The sequence below is a fragment of the Catharus ustulatus genome, chromosome 4 (genome assembly GCF_009819885.2).
Source record: "Catharus ustulatus isolate bCatUst1 chromosome 4, bCatUst1.pri.v2, whole genome shotgun sequence".
In the NCBI taxonomy this organism is placed as follows: Eukaryota; Metazoa; Chordata; class Aves; order Passeriformes; family Turdidae; genus Catharus; species Catharus ustulatus.
Genome location: NC_046224.1, coordinates 28,867,267 through 28,889,285, shown reverse-complemented (window position 1 = coordinate 28,889,285; position 22,019 = coordinate 28,867,267). Strand labels below are relative to the sequence as shown.

The window sequence follows — 22,019 nt, the reverse complement described above, 5'->3', positions numbered from 1 at the left end:
CCTGATTTCCTGAGGATTGCCTTACACAACACCAGCACAGCATGGTCTGCTTGTGAGCACAATATAAGTAATTCCCAAAGAGAACTGTCCTATTGTTCCTGTCCTCTCTGCCAAGGCTTTAGTCACCACAAAAGCATGGTGTCTTTCCTGATCCAAGCTGGTCACATTTTGAAATGTTTTCTGGTAACTGTATACTTAGAGCAAGAAGTTCAGGGAAATGAAACAGAATTTGACATCCTAGGGAGCTCAAGCATGTGCTTGACTGGCTTTGGTTTCTAAGATGCAAGTCCACGTGTGCATTCCCTACAGCAGGGCTACAAACCACACAGCCTTATGGTCATAAAATGTTAGAGGAGACCCTGGAAAAAGGAAGCCCTGTTTACTGCACCCCCAGTTCTATCTGCAGGTCAGACCAGTGGCCAATGGTTATAACCTCACTGATGATGAATCAGTGTTGTGGAGTTCTGCTGATTGACACATGGCTTGAATAACGAAAATCCAGGTGACCATCCTATAGCTGAGTTAGGCTGGAACCAGAGAGAGCACAGCCTCAGGGGAAAAGCATGAATGGGATATTGGGTAACACCTCTTTGTGGCATGGACCACTCAGGGTGCAAGAAGGCTTCAGCTAGGTATGCTTCAGCTCAAATGCTGTTACACCATCTATCCTTTTTACTTGGCTATTTATTGTTTATCAAATCCATTAGAACCCCACTCTTTGGGATACCTTCCTCTCCTCCCCTACCCAAATGTGACTGAAACTAGCCAACAGGTTCTGAAAGTTGAGGGAAACTAAGGACAGACACATGTATAAGGTGATGGTTTTTCCATAGTAAATCAAGCTAAACACTTTTCACAATTAAAATATTCAGAAAGCATCACAGAGTTATCTTGCAAAATGAAAGAGCTCAAAAGACAGCTTGGTTACAAATCTGGTAATAGGCCAGCTCAACAATGATTGAAGAGCAAGGATGCCAGAAGGCTGAAAAACAGCAACAAAGCCTCATATTAAGAACAGAAGAGGAAGCAAATACAAAAGCCAAATAAGAGGCATGGAGAAGCTACAGTAACAAAAATACTACTAATAAACTCCCACCCATGATATTGAATTCAGCTGTTCTGAAATTATCTTCTTGACATATGCTTTTGTGCAAGCAGGCAAGCTTCTAACATCAGCTTCCTAAACCACAACAAACACGTGATAAAACATTATGAACCATTTTTCACCTAATCAATTTTTTACAAAAATACTGACTGTCCCCCGAGGAAAAAGCAAGTGATGAAACAGCTGAGAAAAAGGCAACTAATTTTCTCTGTTAATTTCTGTCCCTACTTCTGATCTACTTTAAAAGTAGGTGAACTGGATCCAGAAGACCAAAGGATCATCTCAGCACACAGAAGCGCCTTTTTTCCAATGACTTGTTGGGAAACAGTGAAGAGAAATCAACACTGCAAGATGTTCACTGCAAACAGTCTGGCTCTCACTGGGGAAGGATCCCCCATGTCCTGGACTGTGCTATAGGAAATCACACCAGGATTATGCAATCTGCTGGGAACATGGAGTCAACCGAACACTAGAGATCATTTGTTTGAAAGCAAAAAGGATAATCACAGTCCTTAGGAGAACTATTATTTAAAATGGGCCTCGGAAGTTTCTTTCCACTGTCCAATACTTCACAGCAGGTTGGCTCACATGTACTCAGCTTCTCACCACTAGAAGTGACTTAAAGAATAAGGTTTATCAAACAGTTGATGGTAATCACCTATAAAAAGAACTGTTCATATAAATGTAAAAAATTCCTCTCAGATCCCTTTGTTGCCTTGTATTTTCGGCACTCAGACACATGCTCTTTCCAAAGAGTGGCCTAGCATTTACTTTACTACAACTTCTGATTCTGTAGACCAGGACAGGAGGCCAAAATGAAACCCAGGAAGGGATTTCTAGTACATATTTTGGAACATACAAGAGCTTGAGAGGCAAAAAGTGTATTACCTGAATCAGAGAATTCTATTACGTACTTTTTCATTCCTTCAGGGAGAGGGCACCAGTTGTGAAGTCTGAAGCAAAGAAAATAAACTGTTTGCAAAATGAATGTTTATTCAGCATTTTCCTTTCCACCCATTAACCTGAAAATGGGAAATATACTGAATGAGAAAATAATCCATTAAAGGTCAAGACACAGTCTTAATTTTTTTTTTTTTAAAAAGCAAATAAAACAGAGTGCTTTGTGCTGCATCTGTCCTCACTCGATGAAGTGCATTTTAATTTATGCCTATTCAAATTTGTTTCTTCAGAATGTGACACATTCTATACTAAGCTTGTTTCTGTCACTTATTTTTTGTACGGCATGAGGAATATTATTTTACTTTTCCACTTTGTTACCCTCATAATGAACAAGCCCTTGGAACTCCCTTAAAACAATATTGTATTAGCAAAGTTAGTGAGTCAAGTACTAAGCAGCAATACCCACAGCTTCCCAAATTAATGAAATTATTTTTGGAAGCACCAACAAACTTGTAATTTAGTACTGAACATCAATCTCTGCTTGTGGCTGGAGTGAAGTCTTGGTGGCAGGAAAAGGGACTGCAGGAACACTGCGGTGCTCCTCACATCTTCCCTTAAGGCACACAATACTGACTTATAGCAGAGAAAAAACTGCACAATTAAGCAAGCCAAGGGCCCCAGTTAATGTGTCAGTTCCTGTTTTGCTTGCAAAGCGCCCTATATGGAGACACCATCACATGAAGCATCAGGAGAGTAACACTTTAGACACCAGAGCAGGCATTTCAGACAGCAGGATGCCAAATTTGCAGAAGAATAAGAAAATACATGTCCTGTTCTGCCGACAAATTCATTGTAAAGCTGTTACCTCGGATTGGCTTTTCAGAGAGAAAACTGGATCTCCAGACAGATTCAGTCCATGATGAACTAAAGTTTCTTGCTATGCACCAGTATGGAAAGCAAAGCTGACCTGATCACACACAGCTCGAAGTGCTGATCTTAGCAATATTCTCCTTTTCCAAGTAGAGGCTATAGTTTGTTATAGTTTGGTTTTTTTCACAGAACGTCAAACTATACACTTACTCACTGGTGTAAATAACACACACTGGAAAGAAAAACAAGAGAGAGGAAGAGACTCAGCTTGGATAAAGAACCATCAATTTTCGTTTCAAATGTAGCTGAACAGAAGACTTAAGAGGGAACAGATTAATGATTGCAAGTGCTAAACCAGGACTTCACTATAAAGTTATCATCACGTCCAGATGTTGTTTTTGCCTTTGACAGTTTTTCAAGGTTTTACTTACAAAACTGCAGACATGCACATAGACTAAGGGCATTTACATGCACTTAAAATGCCTGTGATACCATTAAGAAACTGACCTTTTTGCATTCCGCACTCCCATTCTGTAGACACTGTACCTGGCCTACAGAAAATTTTCAGTCAGGATTTTCTCAGGCTGTGAAAAGTACACAGTTCTTGTTTCTCATAGATAGTTAAAACCTTCCCAGGTTGTTTTGAATATACAGTTCTAGGGCTGCGGACGTTCCCAGGCAGAAAGAGAAAAACACAGATTAAACACCTGTTGTTTTACAAGTAAGTGTATTGTGAGTACGTGACAGAGATTGCTTCCTTATTCTGTCCAATGATTTTCTGCTCCGCCTCAGCTTTGCAATCCTCCCTATAAATATGCCTGTGTTTTGGTCAATAAACTGCCTCTTCTCTAGAAATTGCCCTTGTGTGCTGTCTTGCTTTCCCTCGCGTGATAGCAGTACCATTCACCTGCAAAATGTGGAATGTGGTGATGGGGTTAGAAAAGTTTGTTTAAACAAAGAATATATAGTTTACTAGTAGTACATAATTAGTATTAAGAGATGTATTCAGCGATTATTGCAGCAACACTCTGCAGAAGTTTTCATGCCTACAAGCTGTAAAACTGCCCCAGATGATGGGTTTAAATCTTTGCAAAATTTGGGTATATTAGACATGTATTACTGACGCTTCTCAGGGTATACTTTATCTTCTAAAAGTTCATTGCTGTTGGAAGCTTTTACAAATAAAAGTCTCTTAAAATTGGGCTTTTTTCTTGAAAGTATTACATATATCTGATTACTGTGCTGCCAAGACAAAATACTCCCTCCATCTTCTATCCCAAAACAGATGGCAAATAATGAGCACCTTGGAATATTCTCTGCTTATAGTATTTAGCTTGCGGCTAAGGACTTTCCAGCTTTCTGGGTTAGCACCACATCTCTAGAAAACTGCTGCAGATCAAGGAACCCCAGCACAGCTGACTAAATTCAGTCTCAAACCAACCTTCCCACACATAATAGCTCCTTGTGTCAGCGTGTGTCCTTAACTGAAACATATCAGATTGAATTTGGCTACAGCTTAAGGGCAAAGGGATGGATTTAGGAACAGAAGAGCCTAAAGTGGTCAGAAGTTACAAAGATAGTGGAAATGCTATGGCTGCTGAGACACTAAATGTAAAAAGGGATGGTTTGATCTTTCTTCTCCCCCAGCTCCTCACAATTTAGACTAGATTTTTTTTTGTGCAGTGTGTCACCATTCAGCTAGGAGAGGAGAAAAAGTGGCAAGATTTTTCTTAATATTTCTGCAAGTTTACCAACATTGCACTATTCCAAAGTAAACTTCTATCCTGAAAAAAAAATCCAATTCTCAAGCAGTTAAATTCACAATCCCTATTAATGAAACTGTTATTCCGTGACATACATAATTACTGATTAATTATCCCTTATTTTAACAAGTGTCTGTAAGCCAAAGGCTTTCTTTTTCATTCCACGTAAAAGTGTATCTGCAGTGGTGTTAAAGACACTACTGAATATAGGTTTTTTTTTCAAAAAATTATTTTACACGAAAAGTTTCTTCAAAATGTTAAACAACAGAAGCTATATCTTCTTAAATGTCTTTGGATAACCTTGCTTATTTCTTTAGAAAAATAACTAACTACTATGTCTCAATTCAACTCTAAATCGTGCTACTTCCCTACATAGGTTCATGTCAGTCTGCAAGTAACAAACATAAAATACTCATTAATTTCAGTCTTCCTTCAATTTCATTTTTAGAACAGTGGCTGTGGGATATTCAGTTCTCCTGTAACCAGAGTGCCACCATGGGTTAACTTTAACTCCAAACTCCAATTTCCAAAACTCTCCCCTTATGCTAGCAGGTTGATACAACTTCAGCAAAGTCAGTTTTGGAGAAACATGAATTGAAGAGACTTTGGAAGAAGTTTCATTGTCTTATTTAGAACAAGATACAGGAATAAAATAAAATCACAACTTTGGTTTACAAATTATAGCTTTTATTATACAGACTGCTTAAATGAGTTTTCAAATATAGATTTTAAAAAGTTGTGAATGTTTCAATATATACATTGTGAAATAACATTATCACATTTACATTTGAAATACTTATTGCTAATATGTTAATATTTTTGTGTTTTACCAAGTGTTAACTATTAAATAAATTTTTAAGTGTTCATTAGTAATTAACCCGTCATTGAAATACAATCTCTAGACATTCTCTAGCGCGTATATATGCTTTTGAAGGGATTAGACATTACTCTGATTTATAGGTTTTGGAGAGCATAAATATGTTTGCTAGGCTGAAATGGGAGCCAATGCTTAAGTTACAGAAAAAAAAAAACAAAACAGGTAACCTACTGAAGTGGCACAAGTAACTAAGAGAGAAGGTATTTACTCAGTCATAAAGGCTAACAAACTTACGTACTTGGAGCTTCAGTTTTACTCTTCTCTTGGTTGCAACAAGAATGTGAAACACCAGAAAGTTAATGACTGCCTGGCACACAGCATTCTGGTATAATCACATCAATCTGCGAATTCAAACAGATTGCGAAGGATTTCACGTGGAACAAATTGTATTAAAGAAGATTCTTTAATGAAATATCATTTTTGAGTCATGGAGTGCATCAATTAATTTTGAGGGGAATCTTCAGGGCACATCAGGCAGTTCTTTATATTGTTCCTCAGTGCCTGCCTCAAGTGGTGCCACGGTATTTTTATCCTTATACAAACTGAATTCTAGCTTCTTTGTTGAAATAATCAGCAAAGGCATCAACTTGGAGGTGATTTATCATTCTAAGCAAACTGCTCAGCCACAGCTTCTTTTGAGTGAGGCCAATGAAGTCAGAAAATGGTTTCAACAGACCCACATAACAGTGAACAAGTAGTGAGATTCCGTTTATGATCTCACAATCCCTTGCTTTTTTCCCAGTGTCATTTTCAAGCTAACCTTGCCATGTTTGTACCTTTCTACAACACCACAACCTGAACCTGATAAATCAACCCTTCAAAAGTAGGAGCTCCTTTAACAGCTTCATAGAGACTCTAATGCGGCATTGAATAGATACAAAATGGGTTTTAATATATTTTTCATTTGTATTTTAGTTTTTTCTCAAATCTGAGTATCACTGATTTGCAACCACCATAAGAGAGCTGACATCTGTAATTCTTGTTGCATCACTGTAGATGTAGGATATTGACAAAAAAAAGTACAGTTCATCAGTGAAACTGATAAAACTTTCATTTTCGAAAGTTAATTTACCTTTAAGTTATAGGGCAGAAAGAAGGCAATGTAGGTTAAATGTGTTACACAGAAAATCTAATAATGACTAGAATGCAGTTTTAGAGATATGGAGGTTTAGAGGTGTGGAATTCTTAGAGCCTTACAAAGCCATTTCAGCAGAATCAGAAATGAATCTGACATGATGCAGCATAAAATCTGCGAGGATCTCATGATTAATTTCCATGGGGGAAGGGTTCAGACTGAAACACGCTGCCTGTTCAAACTTTCCAGAAGAGAACACAGAGGATCTAAAACGCCATCAGATAAAACCATTGTCCGCCAAAGCTCCAAACACAAGAGAACTTAACAAAGGCTTCCAAAGGCTGGAATCAGTCTCTTCAGTCACTGAATGAAGATTCACTATCAGAGCTGTCTTCTGCTTTGCCATCATCTCCCCAGGCAGGCACAGGGGCATCTGGGGTCCTGCAGGCAATAAAAACATTCCATGTTGCAAATCCAGTTGAGAACACAAGCAGCTCAGCACGTAATACCACGTCCTTGCAGGACAACTGCAGGCACTTTATTGCCACAACATTTAACACATTAACTGTTTATGGTTCACAAACTCACACCTTAGTGGTATTGCTTCATCTACAGCTGAAAGGCAAACACTAGAAACTGTAACTCACTGGACATCAAAACTCTGTAGACACCAATGTGAATGCACGCCTTTGATGCCATCAGAAATGATGACAGATCATTAAGAAGTGGCAAACACTTGTAGAAAGAGTTGAAAGCAGGCAATAATGATTACTTCAATTTTTTTTCAATCTTCAGAGGTTCTAGGGCTGAAAGGAACATTCTGTACACCATTGAGCAGTGTAAATAGTACATGAAAAAAATAAGACAGGAAATGAACAACATTGTATCCAACTAAAACTGCAGGGATAATTTAGTGAAGCAAAAAAGAATTACTCAGAGTGGAATTTGGCTAGAACATTGGGTTAAATTTGACATGCAAGAGCAGCCCTGGGATTTTTATTGACTACAAATGATCAGACCTCTTGTATTTAGTTTTAAAGAGATTATTTAGGGTGGATCTTAACACTGAGGCAATATGTTTGCTTGGGAAATCTACTGGAAATGAAGGTGAGAGAAGCAAGCCATCTAAAGACTAACTAACATTACTGCCTGAAGATGCTGGCTCTCCATGGACTCTCCCTCCTAAGTATGTAATGAACCTGACATACAAGCAATACAGAGCCTGATAAAGATGGAAAGCAAGGTAGAAAATATACATATAATTATACTTGGGGGAAAATGACATTCAGAGAAACTCACTTCCTGTATGACAGTTAACATCTCTTGGATAAAATATTGCATTTTAAACTAAGTTGACAGTTGTATTTATCATCCTTTCTTATTCATCTTGAGGGGATAGAATTTCTTTTCCAACATTATTTCTGTTTAGTATAATTTCTCTGTTGGGAATCCCTAAGCTAACTTTAAAGCGTTCCTAAACATTTTCAATGCAAAGATGAGAAGTGTGTTAAAGAACTGCAGAAGAGCCTTCTCCCTCCCCCTGCACACCTCTTAAACAAATGAAGAAAGCATTTGCTTTCTCATGCAAATACCACTTCACAATATTATTCCTTGTTGCCACAGTAATGACAAAAAAGAAGAGCTGTGCAAAGACATGTGATCTGGAGAGACCAGTGCAAAACCTCTCATTCATTAAGAAGAGGAAGATGGTGCTAAATTCCTTTAGTTCAGAGACCAGGACAAACTCTTCTGGAACTGAAGGCAGGCAAGAGAGGAAGAACAAGAAATGAAAGTTTAAGATATGTAAATTGGAAGCTTGATAAAACAGACAGTTACAAAATGCTGCAGGAATTTGAGAAAGGAGCAATAACAGAGGTGGAAAAATCAAGAGGAAAGTGTAGAAACAATATTGTATCATGAGAATTAGCACATCTAAAGCAACAAATAATACCCAAGAAATGCGGTGTGAACGGCAAGATACATATAAAAGAAGAATCCTATAATACAAGAAAGCAAGACAATTGAAAGATCACCCTTGACACCTTAACATGTTCCACATTATGAACCTTGGCAAATAATTAGCTTGTTTAACCAGTTTTCAAACCAGTAACATTTTAAAGAAAATCTGACTAAGCATTATTGTTGCACAGATCTTTGAAGGTAGATTTTGAGATCTAACACCAAACATATTCTGTGAGTTTCAACCCACAGTAATAATGTTTCTGTCTTAACACAAAATAGAAAATCCAAAAGCAGAGCCTTTTAAAAAATTATCTTTTTATTTTATCTACTCTAAGAATCACCCAAACATGAAGAAATAGCAGCATTTATGGAAAGGTATGGACTTGAAACCACAGCAAAAGATACAATACATTTAACACACATATAAAAAACCTATGTCTGCCAAACCTATCTCAAATTTGCACAGGATCTTTTTTTATTTCTCATACAATCAGTAAGAAAAACAACTGAGGAAAAACTACTTTAGGTTTATGAAGACCAGGAAGTACCTGGGAGCAAAACTGACTCATCATATGATGACCCTTCAGGTTTATTTTATTTAACAAATAGCTAGTTTCAGAATAAGCCTTTACAAAATGCAAAACGACTTCACTGGAAAGGAAAAATGGACTTTTTAAAATCCAGACAGTTTCTGAAAAGAATGCAAAAATACTTCAAACATTTTGGTGTCTATAATGTAAGACTGAAAGTTTATACTTTCATCCGTTTAACAAATTCTTTGAAATAATACAGTAGAACTAAATTAAATGTCAACTGTAAAATAAGACTGAAATTACAGTGATTTCAGGATTATAAGCCACACTGAGTATAAGTCGCACTTTCACGTGCCAGCAACTTTTACATTCTTTGTCCATACATAAGCCACATCTGATTATAAGCCGCACGTTACAATACAGAGTGTGATAAAAGGTATCTATTCTATCACCATCTGTTGAGGGAGGGGGCAGTGATCCTTATCTCTGTGGGAGATATTCTGCTAATGGGCCATCCATTGAAACCAGGTGGGGCATAGTTCTTTATCTTTTCTCAACCCATCCTTCCTCCAGGGAGTCATTTTCTGCTAATGGCCATTGAGTCCCACTGTGGGACTGATAAAATTACTGCATCCCATTGGAAGTTGCTCCAGCCAGGGGGAAGAGCCCAGCATTTCTTACCAAAATAAAAACAGAGGTTTTGGGACACTAAGGGAGCCCCTTTCTCCACTGGACTCCAGAGGAAAACTGGATTTCTCCACATCACCACTGGACCTCCAGAGGGAAACTGCACCTTCTACAGGAGCACTGCTCCAACTGAATCACATTTGTCACTGCAGGAGGATGCAGCCACCATTTAATGGGACTGCTACCAACACCCTGCCTGACAGGGTGTCAGGTTGTACTCTGGCTTTGTCAGGGTTTGGAGTTTGTTTCTTTGTAGTACTGTATTTCTATTTTAATTTCCCTAGTAAAGAACTGTTATTCCTAATTCCCATATCTTTGCCTGAAAGCACCTTGATTTCAAAATTGCAATAATTTGGAGGGAGGGGGTTTACATTCTCCATTTCAAAGAGAAGCTCCTGCCTTTCTCAGTAGACACCTGTCCTCCAAACTAAAACAGCAACTTTTTGTTCTTTGTCCGTATATAAGCTGCACCTGATTATAAGCCGCACTTCGGGTTTGGGCCAAAATTTTTGTCAAAATGGTGCAGCTTATAATCGTGAAATTACTGTAATCGCCAGACAAGAAGCTTTGAAAATTACTATCTATTCTTAGTAGTCTTCACATCAGGTTAACTCAACTGACAGCCAAAATTTAAAACTGCTGACTTCAATTTACACTGTCAATTTTGAAGTCAAGTTGTATATCACATTCACTCAGGGAATCTGGAAACAACTGTGTGGTCCCTCATGCATCCAGCAAAATAAGATTGAGTTTGTTCTTACTACTCTACAATAATGACATTTTCTTATTGAGAGTGTTGAAATCAAGAATTTGGGGAAAACCACATAGTCTAAACAGGGCAGTGAAAATGGCTACTGACCTTTTATTTGAGTCCTCATTGCTAAATGCACATTGTCAAATGCTAACTTGTCACTGCTATAGTTCACAACACCTTGAACAACCTTTTCTAAGCACATGTTTTTCCAAGTTTTTTAAACACACAGTTGCACTGCAGCCCTACTGGGAGCCACAAATTACTTACTCAAGAAGATCTGGATTTAGCCCCTCAGAAATCATTTTGTTTCGTATTGCCATTACAGGAACACCCTGTGGAACAGGAAGAATGATATAAAACTACTAGACAGAAACAGGTGAGTTAAATAACACAGGTACTAAAAGTAAACCCCACTTTCGTATAAATTTATGCATGTCACTTGTCAAACTACAGCATGGAACAATAATCTCAGTTGCCATCCATATGAACCTAGAAGCAAGAAATGATTGAGATTAAAGTCCCTTTAAATCCATCTTACATTTATAGTAAAACATCTAGAGAAAGCTGCAGGGAGACAATCAAGACTGGATAGATATACTTGCAATTCATGCAGATAAAATGATGAAGCTGAAATTATCTGTATGGGTAAGAATGTGGAGGAAGCACAAAGTAGCACAAAAACGTAAGAGAACCTGTGCTAGGAAAGACTTGGGCATGCTAAAGGCATACCCAAGAGAGAGGAAAACCAGGAAAGTGCATCTGCTATCACTCCAGAAGAATCTCTTAAGGCAGTGCAAAAAACTGGATAAGTCTAAAAAGCATGGAAAAAAAGGCAAACAGGACATGAAAACAGAAGCACAATTTAAAAGTGACTTCTCTGAATACAACTGCTTGTGCAGTCAGGCTTGAATCTTCTGTGACTTGTGGACAGATTTCAGCCAACCATGCAAGTGTTAAAAAAATTCCTTCCTTTCACTGCAAGTGCCTCCATAGCTTCTGCACTTAATATTTTACTCATCAACACCTAAACATCCTCTTATCTTGGATCACATATGCAAGACCACGTCCTCTCAGGCGATACATTGAAACAAACTGCTTCTATGTTTCCACTAGAGTTGCTCATAGGCAACTTGTTGCTTTGCCATCTCTTGTTGGAAAACATCAGAAATACTATCTGGATCACTCCATGCTAATATAGGATATGGGGAAAAAAACCCATAATACAATTTCTGATTTGAAAGGTCTCAGAAATTCTAAATGAAAAGTGGTGTAGGACTAGTATCTTTTGTCCAAAAGCAAGTAAAATAGTGCTAAAATAAAGGGCAGCCATGACTAATGTTCAAGAGAAAGATGTGATTCTAGTGACAGTTCGACAGGAAGAATCACAATCAAGGCTTGTGCATGAACACTGTGGAACAGCACACACACACAGGTACACAGTTCTAGCAATCTATCAGGCATAATGTCAAAAAAGGTCACTCAAATAATTGCAATGTAATAGCTTGAAATAAAAAAAAAATCTCAGTACTTCACAATTAACATGTATTATAAAGGTGAATATTTTGAATATTTATTTGAGTATTTCATGACGGTTTAAAAATTCAGTTATTCTAGCACCAGTGTGTCTACACATCATCCTGTACTAATGCTTTTCCCCTGCTTGACTGCTCTTAGAGTACTTGCCCCATCTCAGAAGTCACTGATGAGTTGTTTATGCATCAACTCAAACCAGGTGAAAACAGAATTGAGTCAGATCAGGCAATTCAGAATTCCTATTTGATTTAAATAAAATATGGTATAGGTTAAAAATATGGTTAAAAATGATCAAATATGGTTATATGGTATATAGTTAAATAAAACTTGGTATAGGACTTCTAAGAATGGATTGGATTTATGTTCACACTTGAAGTATATTTTATTCCAACATTGTGTGCATTAAAATCTGCGAGAAAAAAATCCTCTCACTACCCTCACACAGCCTAGATTCACAAACCTAATCTGAAGTTTAATCAAAATGCCCTTTTAGACTTCTTATCTGAAGGGAAACGATTAAGATTGTACCTACATCAGTTTATGATACAATCAAGGTATTACAAATACAGTAATTTCACGATTATAAGCTGCACCATTTTTACAAAAATTTTGGCCCAAACCCAAAGTACGGCTTACAATCAGGTGCGGCTTATATACGGATAAAAAACGAAAAGTTGCTGTTTTAGTTTGGAGGACAAGTGTCTGCTAAGAAAGGCAGAAGCTTCTCTTTGAAATGGAGAATGTAAACCCCCTCCCTCCAAATTATTGCAATTTTGAAATCAAGGTGCTTTCAGGCAAAAATATGGGAATTAGGAATAACAGTTCTTTACTAGGGAAATTAAAATAGAAATACAGTACTACAAAGAAACAAACTCCAAACCCTGACAGAGTACAACCTGACACCCTGTCAGGCAGGGTGTTGGTAGCAGTCCCATTAAATGGTGGCTGCATCCTCCTACAGTGACAGATGTGATTCAGCAGTGCTCCTGTAGAAGGTGCAGTTTCCCTCTGGAGGTCCAGTGGTGATGTGGAGAAATCCAGTTTTCCTCTGGAGTCCAGTGGAGAAAGGGGCTCCCTTAGTGTCCCAAAACCTCTGTTTTTATTTTGGTAAGAAATGTTGGGCTCTTCCCCCTGGCTGGAGCTACTTGCAATGGGATGAAGTCATTTTATCAGTCCCACAGTGGGACTCAATGGGCCATTAGCAGAAAATGACTCATGGAGGAAGGATGGGTTGTGAAAAGATAAAGAACAATGCCCTGCCTAGTTTCAATGGATGGCCCATTAGCAGAATATCTCCCACAGAGATAAGGATCACTGCCCCCACCCTCAACAGATGGTGATAGAATAGATACCTTTTATCACACTCTGTATTGCGGCTTATAATCAGGTGCGGCTTACGTATGGACAAAGAACGAAAAGTTGCCGACACCCGGAAGTGCGGCTTATACTCAGTGTGGTTTATAATCGTGAAATTACTGTACTTTACCTTTCATGCTTTACTAAATTTTAATCTGTAAATATGGTACTGATTTTGTATGATTTCTTGGAATAGTGTTGCAAATTTTAAAAATTAAGAATTTCGTATCCTCAACTGCACTCCACCAAAATGAGTTTGTCACAATTTCACAGAAGAGATACTTTTAGTGTAGAATGGTGCTCTTTTATACTACAAACATTGTGAGTAATAAATAAATTATCTGTTCAAACAAATCCTCAGCTAGAAACTTAATTTGGACAAATAAATGACACTAACTGAAATACTCGACCGGACAAGGAAATAAGTCTGGCAAACACAAAAATACACATTAATTTGTAGTATGTTAGTTTGACTTTCCTACCACACTGTTTACAACTGGCAGAGGTGTTACCAGGAACTGCCAGTACACATGAGAAATGTGGAAAGTGAGATCTCACTCCTCTAGTGGTTACAAAAAAAAAAAAAAAAAAAAAAAATCAAAGTAATTAGACCATCCAGAACTTTCAAATCCACTTTGAAGTCTGGCATTAAATCAATACAGTAACATAGTGTTCTACTCTCTGCTACTATCCCACTGCTAGGTCTTCCAAATGGTTTGTAATAAGCAACCCATAAAATGACGATTTGTGATTCAAGTGAAGAATAAGGTCTGGAACATCATTCAAGGGATGAAGCAGACTAGTTGTAACAATTTCTCCGAAAACTGAGCGAAACCATGAAGTTAGTTTTAACATTAGCAATATTTCATTAATACTATGACATAGTCATACTTTCCAGAATACTAATATATATTTTAGAGGAAAATTTCCACCAACAAATTGAAAAGAAATTGAAATTAACTCTTTGCTTCCCATCTCATTTTTAAGTTTGTGAATGTGAAACAATCTCTTAAAAATATCACAAATAGTCTCCCATTCACCTTCTCATTCCTTCATTATATTGCACACATGTTAATATTGAGATTACAATAATTTATTTCCTATTTACCTGTAGCACAGACCACAGATAAAGATGTAAACAAAACCTGCATCATGAATAACAGGAAACTGGAGTGGAATCAGATAGCAAAGTAATCTCTATTTTGGTCCTTACAGAAATATCAAGTACTCTTCTTCTAGATGTACCTGCAAAGCTGTATTTGGTACCCTACAGTGAATTCAGACTGTAATCAGTCTGTATGCAGGGAATGACTCCAATTTGCCAGGACAATTCCAAGTTCAGTGGCATCTTCTCTGCCTCTGGCTAGTATCACTTTGCATTTACACATTTCACACTTTCAGTTCACAAGTCTACCAGCAGAATTTTGTGGAAAGATCTTGCCAGAAGCTGTCTGAGGGAATATGTCACATTAATTCATTTATTAGAGAAGATATGCTAGAATATTGTGATGTTATCCTACCCTAAAGAACATTCTTGCAATATATGTTTTCAGACATTTAAGGTTCACTTTACAGCCATGTGGTACATTCCACCAAAAATTAACATCCTAGCCAAAGAATGACACGAGAACCAACTTACCACTTGCACCATTTTGAGATATCTGGCATATCTTGGATCCTTGGCCACAGTTATGACATTTTCTGTTACCACCTCCGTTTTCTGTAACCCTTCTTCTTGTGCATTGTTCTGCTGTATGTGAAGAACAAACTCTTTAGTGGTTAGAGATACACAACACGCCCATTGAGAGATTCTAATCCACAAAACTGGGTATTTTAGGGTAATATGCAACTCTTCTTCACCAAGATTATTCTGATCTACATTCACAAAATTTGAGCTTTCCTGGATGTATGAAATCACAAAATCCAGCTCTTTTACTGTTCTGTGTCTTTCTACTTTTAGATACAATCTTAAATTACTGAACAACACATAAAAAACCAAAAAGCCCCTGATAACTCTGTTAAGTTGTATTTAATGAGTAACACATTACCAAATGTAAACGGTCTTTTTATAAAAAAATATTTATAAGGAATATATCTATAAATACCCTCCAGTACTCCAATGCCTTTTTTCCTCAAAATATTTGACTCCCTGAATAAGGTTTCATACAAATCATGGAACTTCTAAACTGTACTTTTGAGCATAAAATCTCTTAAAGGATAATGTAATGAAATCAAAGATTCCTTGAATGTGTTTAATTTAAATGAAATGAAAAATGACAAGAAGTTCTAGTACTATTGAAAGGAACCAGAAAACTATTTTTTCTACAAAACTAATCACTTGAAAGCAGTATTGGGAACATTCTTTCAGAAATATATGAACTTCATATACTTAAATATACTTTATGTATTTTAATATTTGAGAGGAGGAATATTTTAAAGAAAATGAACTCATGGTGAGTCATTCTGTAATGTGGCTGGAACACACAATGCTGTCCACTGTCTCCTCTGTTGCTGCCTGCAAATCAGAGTTACAATCTTTGACAGGTAGGCAAAAGCAGCAAAGTGCTCCAGCTACTGCTTCTCCACAGCAATTTCCACCAGATAAGAGAATGAACAGAGATCACAATTGAGGATTCCATGAGAAGAAACTGTAAGAGGAAACCAGGAAAAGAACTCAATCTACAAATGGGCCAGAAAGCCTCACTTAGTTAACTGGTGATCATGGGATTTCCACATCTGGGTTTAAAAAATCAACCAACCACACACATTAAACTCCCCAAAATGGCAAAAAGCTGCAGGGATAGTACCTTAATGCTGATTGCTTGTAATAAGCTGGCATTTTCTGTACATGGAGAATAATATACAGAAAACCTTCAATGTAATAAATTCTTTAGAATAAAGAATGCCAGAAATTCCAATTTGAGCCAAAAGCTCATTCTGAAGAAAGGAGAAAAGAGTTGCAATGATGTGATTTGAACTGCTGTTTTCATTCATGACCTTCCCAGCCCCTGATGTAATTCATGTTCATATTTAAGTGTGATTGAAGAAGATGAAGGAGAAATTTAGCATTAGATTTGAGTTCGTTCTAATTGTTTAAGTCACATAGTTGAGAAAGCATATAGCCTTTTTTAAGTCACTTGTTGAAACAGTGCCTTAGACTTAGACTAGTTTTAGACTTTTACAGTTGATGGTTCACTTCTTGTTTATTCTATCTACTTCAAATGACATTAAAAACTTGACCTGCAGAGCTCCATTCCTTCAAGGTATGAGTTATGCTTCATTACTTACTCCAGACTGAGGTGATCCAGCTGTCTGTTGATCTGTAGCAGCCTGTGCCAAAGGACCATTTGTAACACTGTTCACATTTGCACTGGACACTTCAAATTTGACATCTTCTAGGCCAGGAATTGAGGATAACTGAATGCAAAACCCATCATCAAATAAGCAATGAGCACTTCATAAGGCTACATGTACAACAAAATCTGCAGCACGCTGCTTGCCACTTATTGTCCAGGTAGGTTTTACAATTTACAAAATTGTAACTTTTTGCCCCTAGTTTTGGTATTTTGATTGGGAATAAAAAATCTTTCTATTCAGTTGCCTTCTACAATAGAAACTTTCGCTGTAAAAACAGGGTTGCAGAGCAGGAAAGGCTTCCACACCTTCCCAGCATTTTGCTACTGCACTTATCAACCACACAAGAGCCATGCAATCTCTGTTACTTCCCCTACAGTGAAAGAAATCATGGCAAGAACAGCTCTATCACCTAACAGATGGGAGGGAGACTGGTTACAAATTTTTCAATTTTCTACATATTTCACTTTTTTTTAAGGAAATGCTGTGAGTGGATATTAAACCCACCACATATCTATTTGAAGAAAAAGCTATTCAACATGAAGAATTCTGCAAAAATCATTAATTTGGATCAATCTTAAATGTTTTGAAATAAATAAGAGTTAGTAAGCTCTGTATTATTACAATATTTTTCCCCACAAAGATCTTAATGAAGACTTTCAAAACATCCCATTCTTGCTCCCAGAAAAACCAACCAAAATTGCCTCCATCATTATTGAAAGAACTTGTTAAAATTTTATATTTGGTGATTTATTGACTTTGGGATTTTGTTGGTTTTTTTCTTCTAGTAAATGATATACTATGTTTCCTATATAAGACCACAGATTATATAATTTTGTCATTTCTTCTTTAAAGATAAATCAAACACATTTGCATTAGTTTAGATCCAGTTCAGGTCACATTCCAATATCAAAAGATTTACAAGGCTTCTATCTTATATCAGCTGAAGTCCTTACAGTCCAGCAACATACAAAGATGCTATAAAAGTATGTAAAGATATTTTTGTTTTATAAAGGGGGTAAGAATTTCCCTACTAGAGTTTGTATGGCAAAAAGTGTTCCTTTCCTGTTACACAAGCTTAACAAACTCAATTTCTCCACTAGGTACTGCTGGTCCCTTTCTTCTGTACCAACTACATATTCAAATCTTACACAGTATAAGTAGCAAGGCATGAGAGAATTTTTGATATCAGGATTTTATATTAGCTCATTCAAATAATTTATGAAAACTTGTTCGCTCAATTCAGACTGTAAAAAGGAAGCCAGTTCACATAACCTAGTAGGCTGTCACTGTTGGAAGATGAAGTCTTTGTCCATACAAACCTTTGCATCCAGAATATTGAGTGTGGTTTCAATTTGTTGGATACGGAGAGAGAGTGCTGACAATTTCTAGAACAGAAAACAACCACGATGTGAAAACACTCCCCTATGCACTTATACATATATGAAACAGTTTGCATCTAGTTTAAAAAATCTCTTTTGTCTTCTCCCTGCTGAAGGCAGAGTACAGTGTTAATGAAATTATCACATTATGAAATAAATGAAGCAATGACAACCCTTTTTAATACAGTAGCTACTGTAAATTTCAAATTTTAAACAAACTTACTCTGCAGTTGGTTTTCCCATATAATGATAGCAATGAAGACAGACTATGTACAAAAGCAAGCCAAAGTAAATAGGGTAACTGGAGAATAATGGTAGATGCATTGTACTCTCCCAGTTACCAAAAGATCTTTCTTCAAAGCTCTTCCCAAATGTGGAAGATGAAAAGAGATGATCTGGGTGTATGTAACTGAGCAAATACAAAGAGAAAAATCTGATAATTAACACAGCAGGTGACTCAAAGTCCTATACAGTTAAAAACGACAATGAATCAGAACTAACCAGACACTTTATATGCTCCAGGTGCATCTCAATCAAATTTTGACTGTTTTTTTTTTTTTAAATACAACTTAAGTTTTTCTAAATTACTCCATAAGAACTGCCAGTCTTTTAGCTAATCACTACCATACTCCACCAGACCTGTCCAAGTGAAGTTGGCTAGAGTGCTGGCTGGCAGATATGTACCATTCTGACAGCTTTCTGGCACCTTGGCAAGATTCTGCCTGGCTCTGAAGCAGAACTTTAACACCCTACGAAAATGGCAGTTCTGCCAATGTGCTAGAAAAAGTAGAAGGAGACTGACAGGAGTTAGTCTTTTTGGATAGAGCACTGACTTGTTTACAGATGGTCCTTTGTTCATGAAGAGGAGTCAGTTCCTATTGGAAGGAACTGTGTGTCCTACATTTAACTGGATACGGGGGAGGAAAGATATACCAAAGACAATTATGCAATTTTATGGGTCTATTTGACTAGACAAGAGCCAAAAAATTCAGAGTTAAGGATGGTGTCAGCCCTGATTTTGAGTTTCTTGGCTTCTGTTGACTTATACCGCAACCTTTCACATTAAAAACACTTCTGAAAATCTTCTCAAGGAGTATATAAAATAACTATTTAGTCTCTTGGGTAACAACACATTTTGGTTAACTAATAACTGTTTTATTAGGCAGACTTCACAGTGCTGCTGCTTGCTCAAGGTGGCTTTAAATATACGTGCTCTGATTTCCATAGGGCCCATGGAAGAGGGAATACTGAGATCAGGTGACAACTGCATTTTGGACAACTGACAACAGCATCAAGAGGTGGTTACACTGCCCCAGCTATCAAGTTACAAGAAGTTTGAAAACCTAGGAAAAATGACTTTTCTTCCTCTGAAGCTCCATATATTCACATAGCCAAATTTTATACTTGTCACGGGTCTGGCTCTAAACTTCACCAACAAATAACATAATTTCTCAGATTACATGGCTTAGTCTAATTGGATTTGACTGCTGCCCTAGCTGGCTAGAGCTGTATAGCATTCTTAACTGAATAAACCAATGAAAAATTACAAAAAACGTCTAAAGACAAGAAGGTTACACTCAAAGCCACATTAGAAAACACCCTTTTTACAAGGAGAACTCTTGTCCTGTGGATAATTCTGATCTTGTCAGTCTGGTGTATTTCCTTTGACTCTAATGTCATCACATAAACTTACTAATCCTAAATACTTTTATTTTTCTCTCTTTTTTTACAGGAAAATGAAGTTTATACTAATCACTTGCCAAAAATCTCATTTTTTCAACATAAAAACTATTTACATTCAGGGCTTAGTGTATCACTGTTTTAAATTAAGGGTGATAAAATCTGAAAGTAAGTTTTGATGCACCACAAGAACATGTCATCCTTCTTCCATAACAAGATAAAAGTCAGAGATGAAGCTGCTCAGATTAAATTCCCTATATCAAAAAGTTCAAGGATTGTGCCAAATGCAAAAGTTTAAGGAAACAGGACTGAGTGTGGCACAATCAGGAGTTTACATGGATCCCTTGGGGAGAAATTCTGTCTTAAGCACTTATGCAAGAGGAACCTTGAACACTTTTTGGTTTAAACTACCAGTATTACTGCATAAAAAATATTTAAATTAATGATTCCCATTTTTTTAATTTTAAAATTTGTATAAAGGGACAACTGGGGAAGCAATAAACATACCTCTTCACAAACAGTAGAAAAGCGGTTGAGAAACTGCACTGTGTGAACCACAAACTGGTTTAGAAATGCCACAGTTCTTTTCTGCTGAATAGCAGGAACCTGCATTAAAAAATATAAGAAAACTAGGTTATACATCCGTGTCAATTTTCACATTTGGACTGAAATATCAGTTTAAAAAATGCACATTTCTAGACGAAATTATTTGGAAATCTGTCTTAAGTGTGCCTGATATGAATGCATACATACACAAACCATTTCTAACACATACATGCATTCATACAAATCCTTTGCCACTAAAAATCTACTAACATGATGACAGCTCTCAGGATTCACAGGACTCATAGAAAAGGCAACAAGACCCAAGAAACGAAGGATTGTTATCTTAAAGAAAACACCTTTAGATGAAATTGTGAATATTCCTGAAAATCAGTGTTAATGTTTTTTAAAAACAGTGAGGAGTTTAAGAAGGAAAAGCAAACATGACCAGCCATATTAATATGCAGTTACAACTAACACCATGACCAAAACTAAAGTGTAGTGATGTTGTTGTCTAAGTATTTAGTGGCTACCTACTGGTTCTCATTTGCAAGTCTAGACTACCCTAAAATTACCAACAATTATCCTCCACATCATTTTCAATGCTCACATTCTTTTCAGACTAATATGTAGAATCTTAGGTTTTCAAAAAAGAACAGCGGTCATAATGTGACACAGAGTAGGCATTTTTATTGAAGCCATTACAGAAGACTGGAATCAGGAACTTACACACCAAAGTTTATGTCTAAAATTTAGTGCCTCAGGGTTGATTACCTTGGACAATTCCTTTAAGGTTTAACCTCGGGAAATCAGCCTATGAAATTGTAACTGATTTAAGTGGAAGATTTACAAACAATATTATTGGGAGCCAAGATTCTGCTGCACTTTTTTTTGTGAATATAGTGACTCTCTGGTCTTCGCCTCTTCTTTGTCGCTGATTCATCAGTGCATTCAGTATACAATTCACTATGGCCATCTCAAAACATCTTGACTTTTTGTGAGACATTTATTGCTACTATCTCGAGCCTTCAGCCTTTTCACCTGTCCAACAGCACCTGCTGAAGTTCAGTTCTGTGGTTCCAAAATTTGCCAAGCAGTGCTTATGACCTTAGCAAAAATCTGCGCGGTAGCACAGAGCATGGAAGAATCATTGGGTCCATTGGAACTGTCCTGTGCCCTGTACTGAGGAAACTAAGTTTAAAAAGAAAGTTTCTGCAGCATTAAAAGAAATGAATAAACAGTTTTGTACGGGATTTGCCTTCCAGATGGATGTTTGAAACGGTTTAGTTTTTTAATACAACGTTATCATAGAACTTGCAGCAAAACGCCTCTGGAGAACAGCTGGCGACGCAGGAAAGGAGCAGAGCCCGCTCGCTCCCGGGGCCGAGGGAGGCACGCCAGCGCACGGGGAGCTCGCCATGCCCGCGGCCGCGGGGCTCGCCCAGCACCGGGGCCAGCGCAGCCACACCGGGCAGGAGGAGCGGCAGCCGCGGAGCGCCGGCGAGCGCAGCCCGTACCTTGGTGAGGTCAATGCCGGAGCCCACGATGGGCAGCCCGTCCTCGTCCATGCCCGCGGGCCGCGGCGGGCGCAGCCCCGATCCGCAGCTCGGCCGCGCTCCGCAGCCTCGGCCCGGAAACGAACCCC

General features: G+C 37.5%; 1 protein-coding gene across 3 annotated transcripts; it reads right to left on the bottom strand.

Moving 5' to 3' along the window:
• Nucleotides 1–5,303: 5,303 nt before the first annotated feature.
• Nucleotides 5,304–22,001, bottom strand: WASHC3 (WASH complex subunit 3). Of its 3 annotated transcripts, none has more exons than XM_033058760.1 (7): nucleotides 21,892–22,001; nucleotides 20,339–20,437; nucleotides 18,092–18,157; nucleotides 16,704–16,832; nucleotides 15,055–15,165; nucleotides 10,794–10,858; nucleotides 5,304–7,031 (listed from the first exon to the last, which is right to left on the bottom strand). In XM_033058760.1, exons 1-7 carry the CDS (start codon nucleotides 21,940–21,942, stop codon nucleotides 6,947–6,949), a joined length of 606 nt encoding a protein of 201 aa, XP_032914651.1. In that variant the 5' UTR covers nucleotides 21,943–22,001; the 3' UTR covers nucleotides 5,304–6,946. The 3 variants fall into 3 exon arrangements, with proteins under 3 accessions (XP_032914651.1, XP_032914652.1, XP_032914653.1); XM_033058761.1 differs by having other exon boundaries at nucleotides 15,055–15,162; XM_033058762.1 differs by lacking the exon at nucleotides 10,794–10,858.
• Between the last annotated feature and the right edge of the window lie 18 nt (nucleotides 22,002–22,019).

What these genes read in the sequence shown, in the direction of transcription:
- WASHC3 (XM_033058760.1), bottom strand. Translation starts at nt 21,942, where the DNA reads ATGGACGAGGACGGGCTGCCCATCGTGGGCTCCGGCATTGACCTCACC. An exon ending in CCGGCATTGACCTCACCAAG is followed by an intron (nt 20,438 to 21,891) that starts GTACGGGCTGCG and finishes TTTTTAATGCAG; the next exon opens with GTTCCTGCTATTCAGCAGAA. An exon ending in CTAAATCCAGATCTTCTTGA is followed by an intron (nt 7,032 to 10,793) that starts GTAAGTAATTTG and finishes TATTGCCTGCAG; the next exon opens with GACCCCAGATGCCCCTGTGC.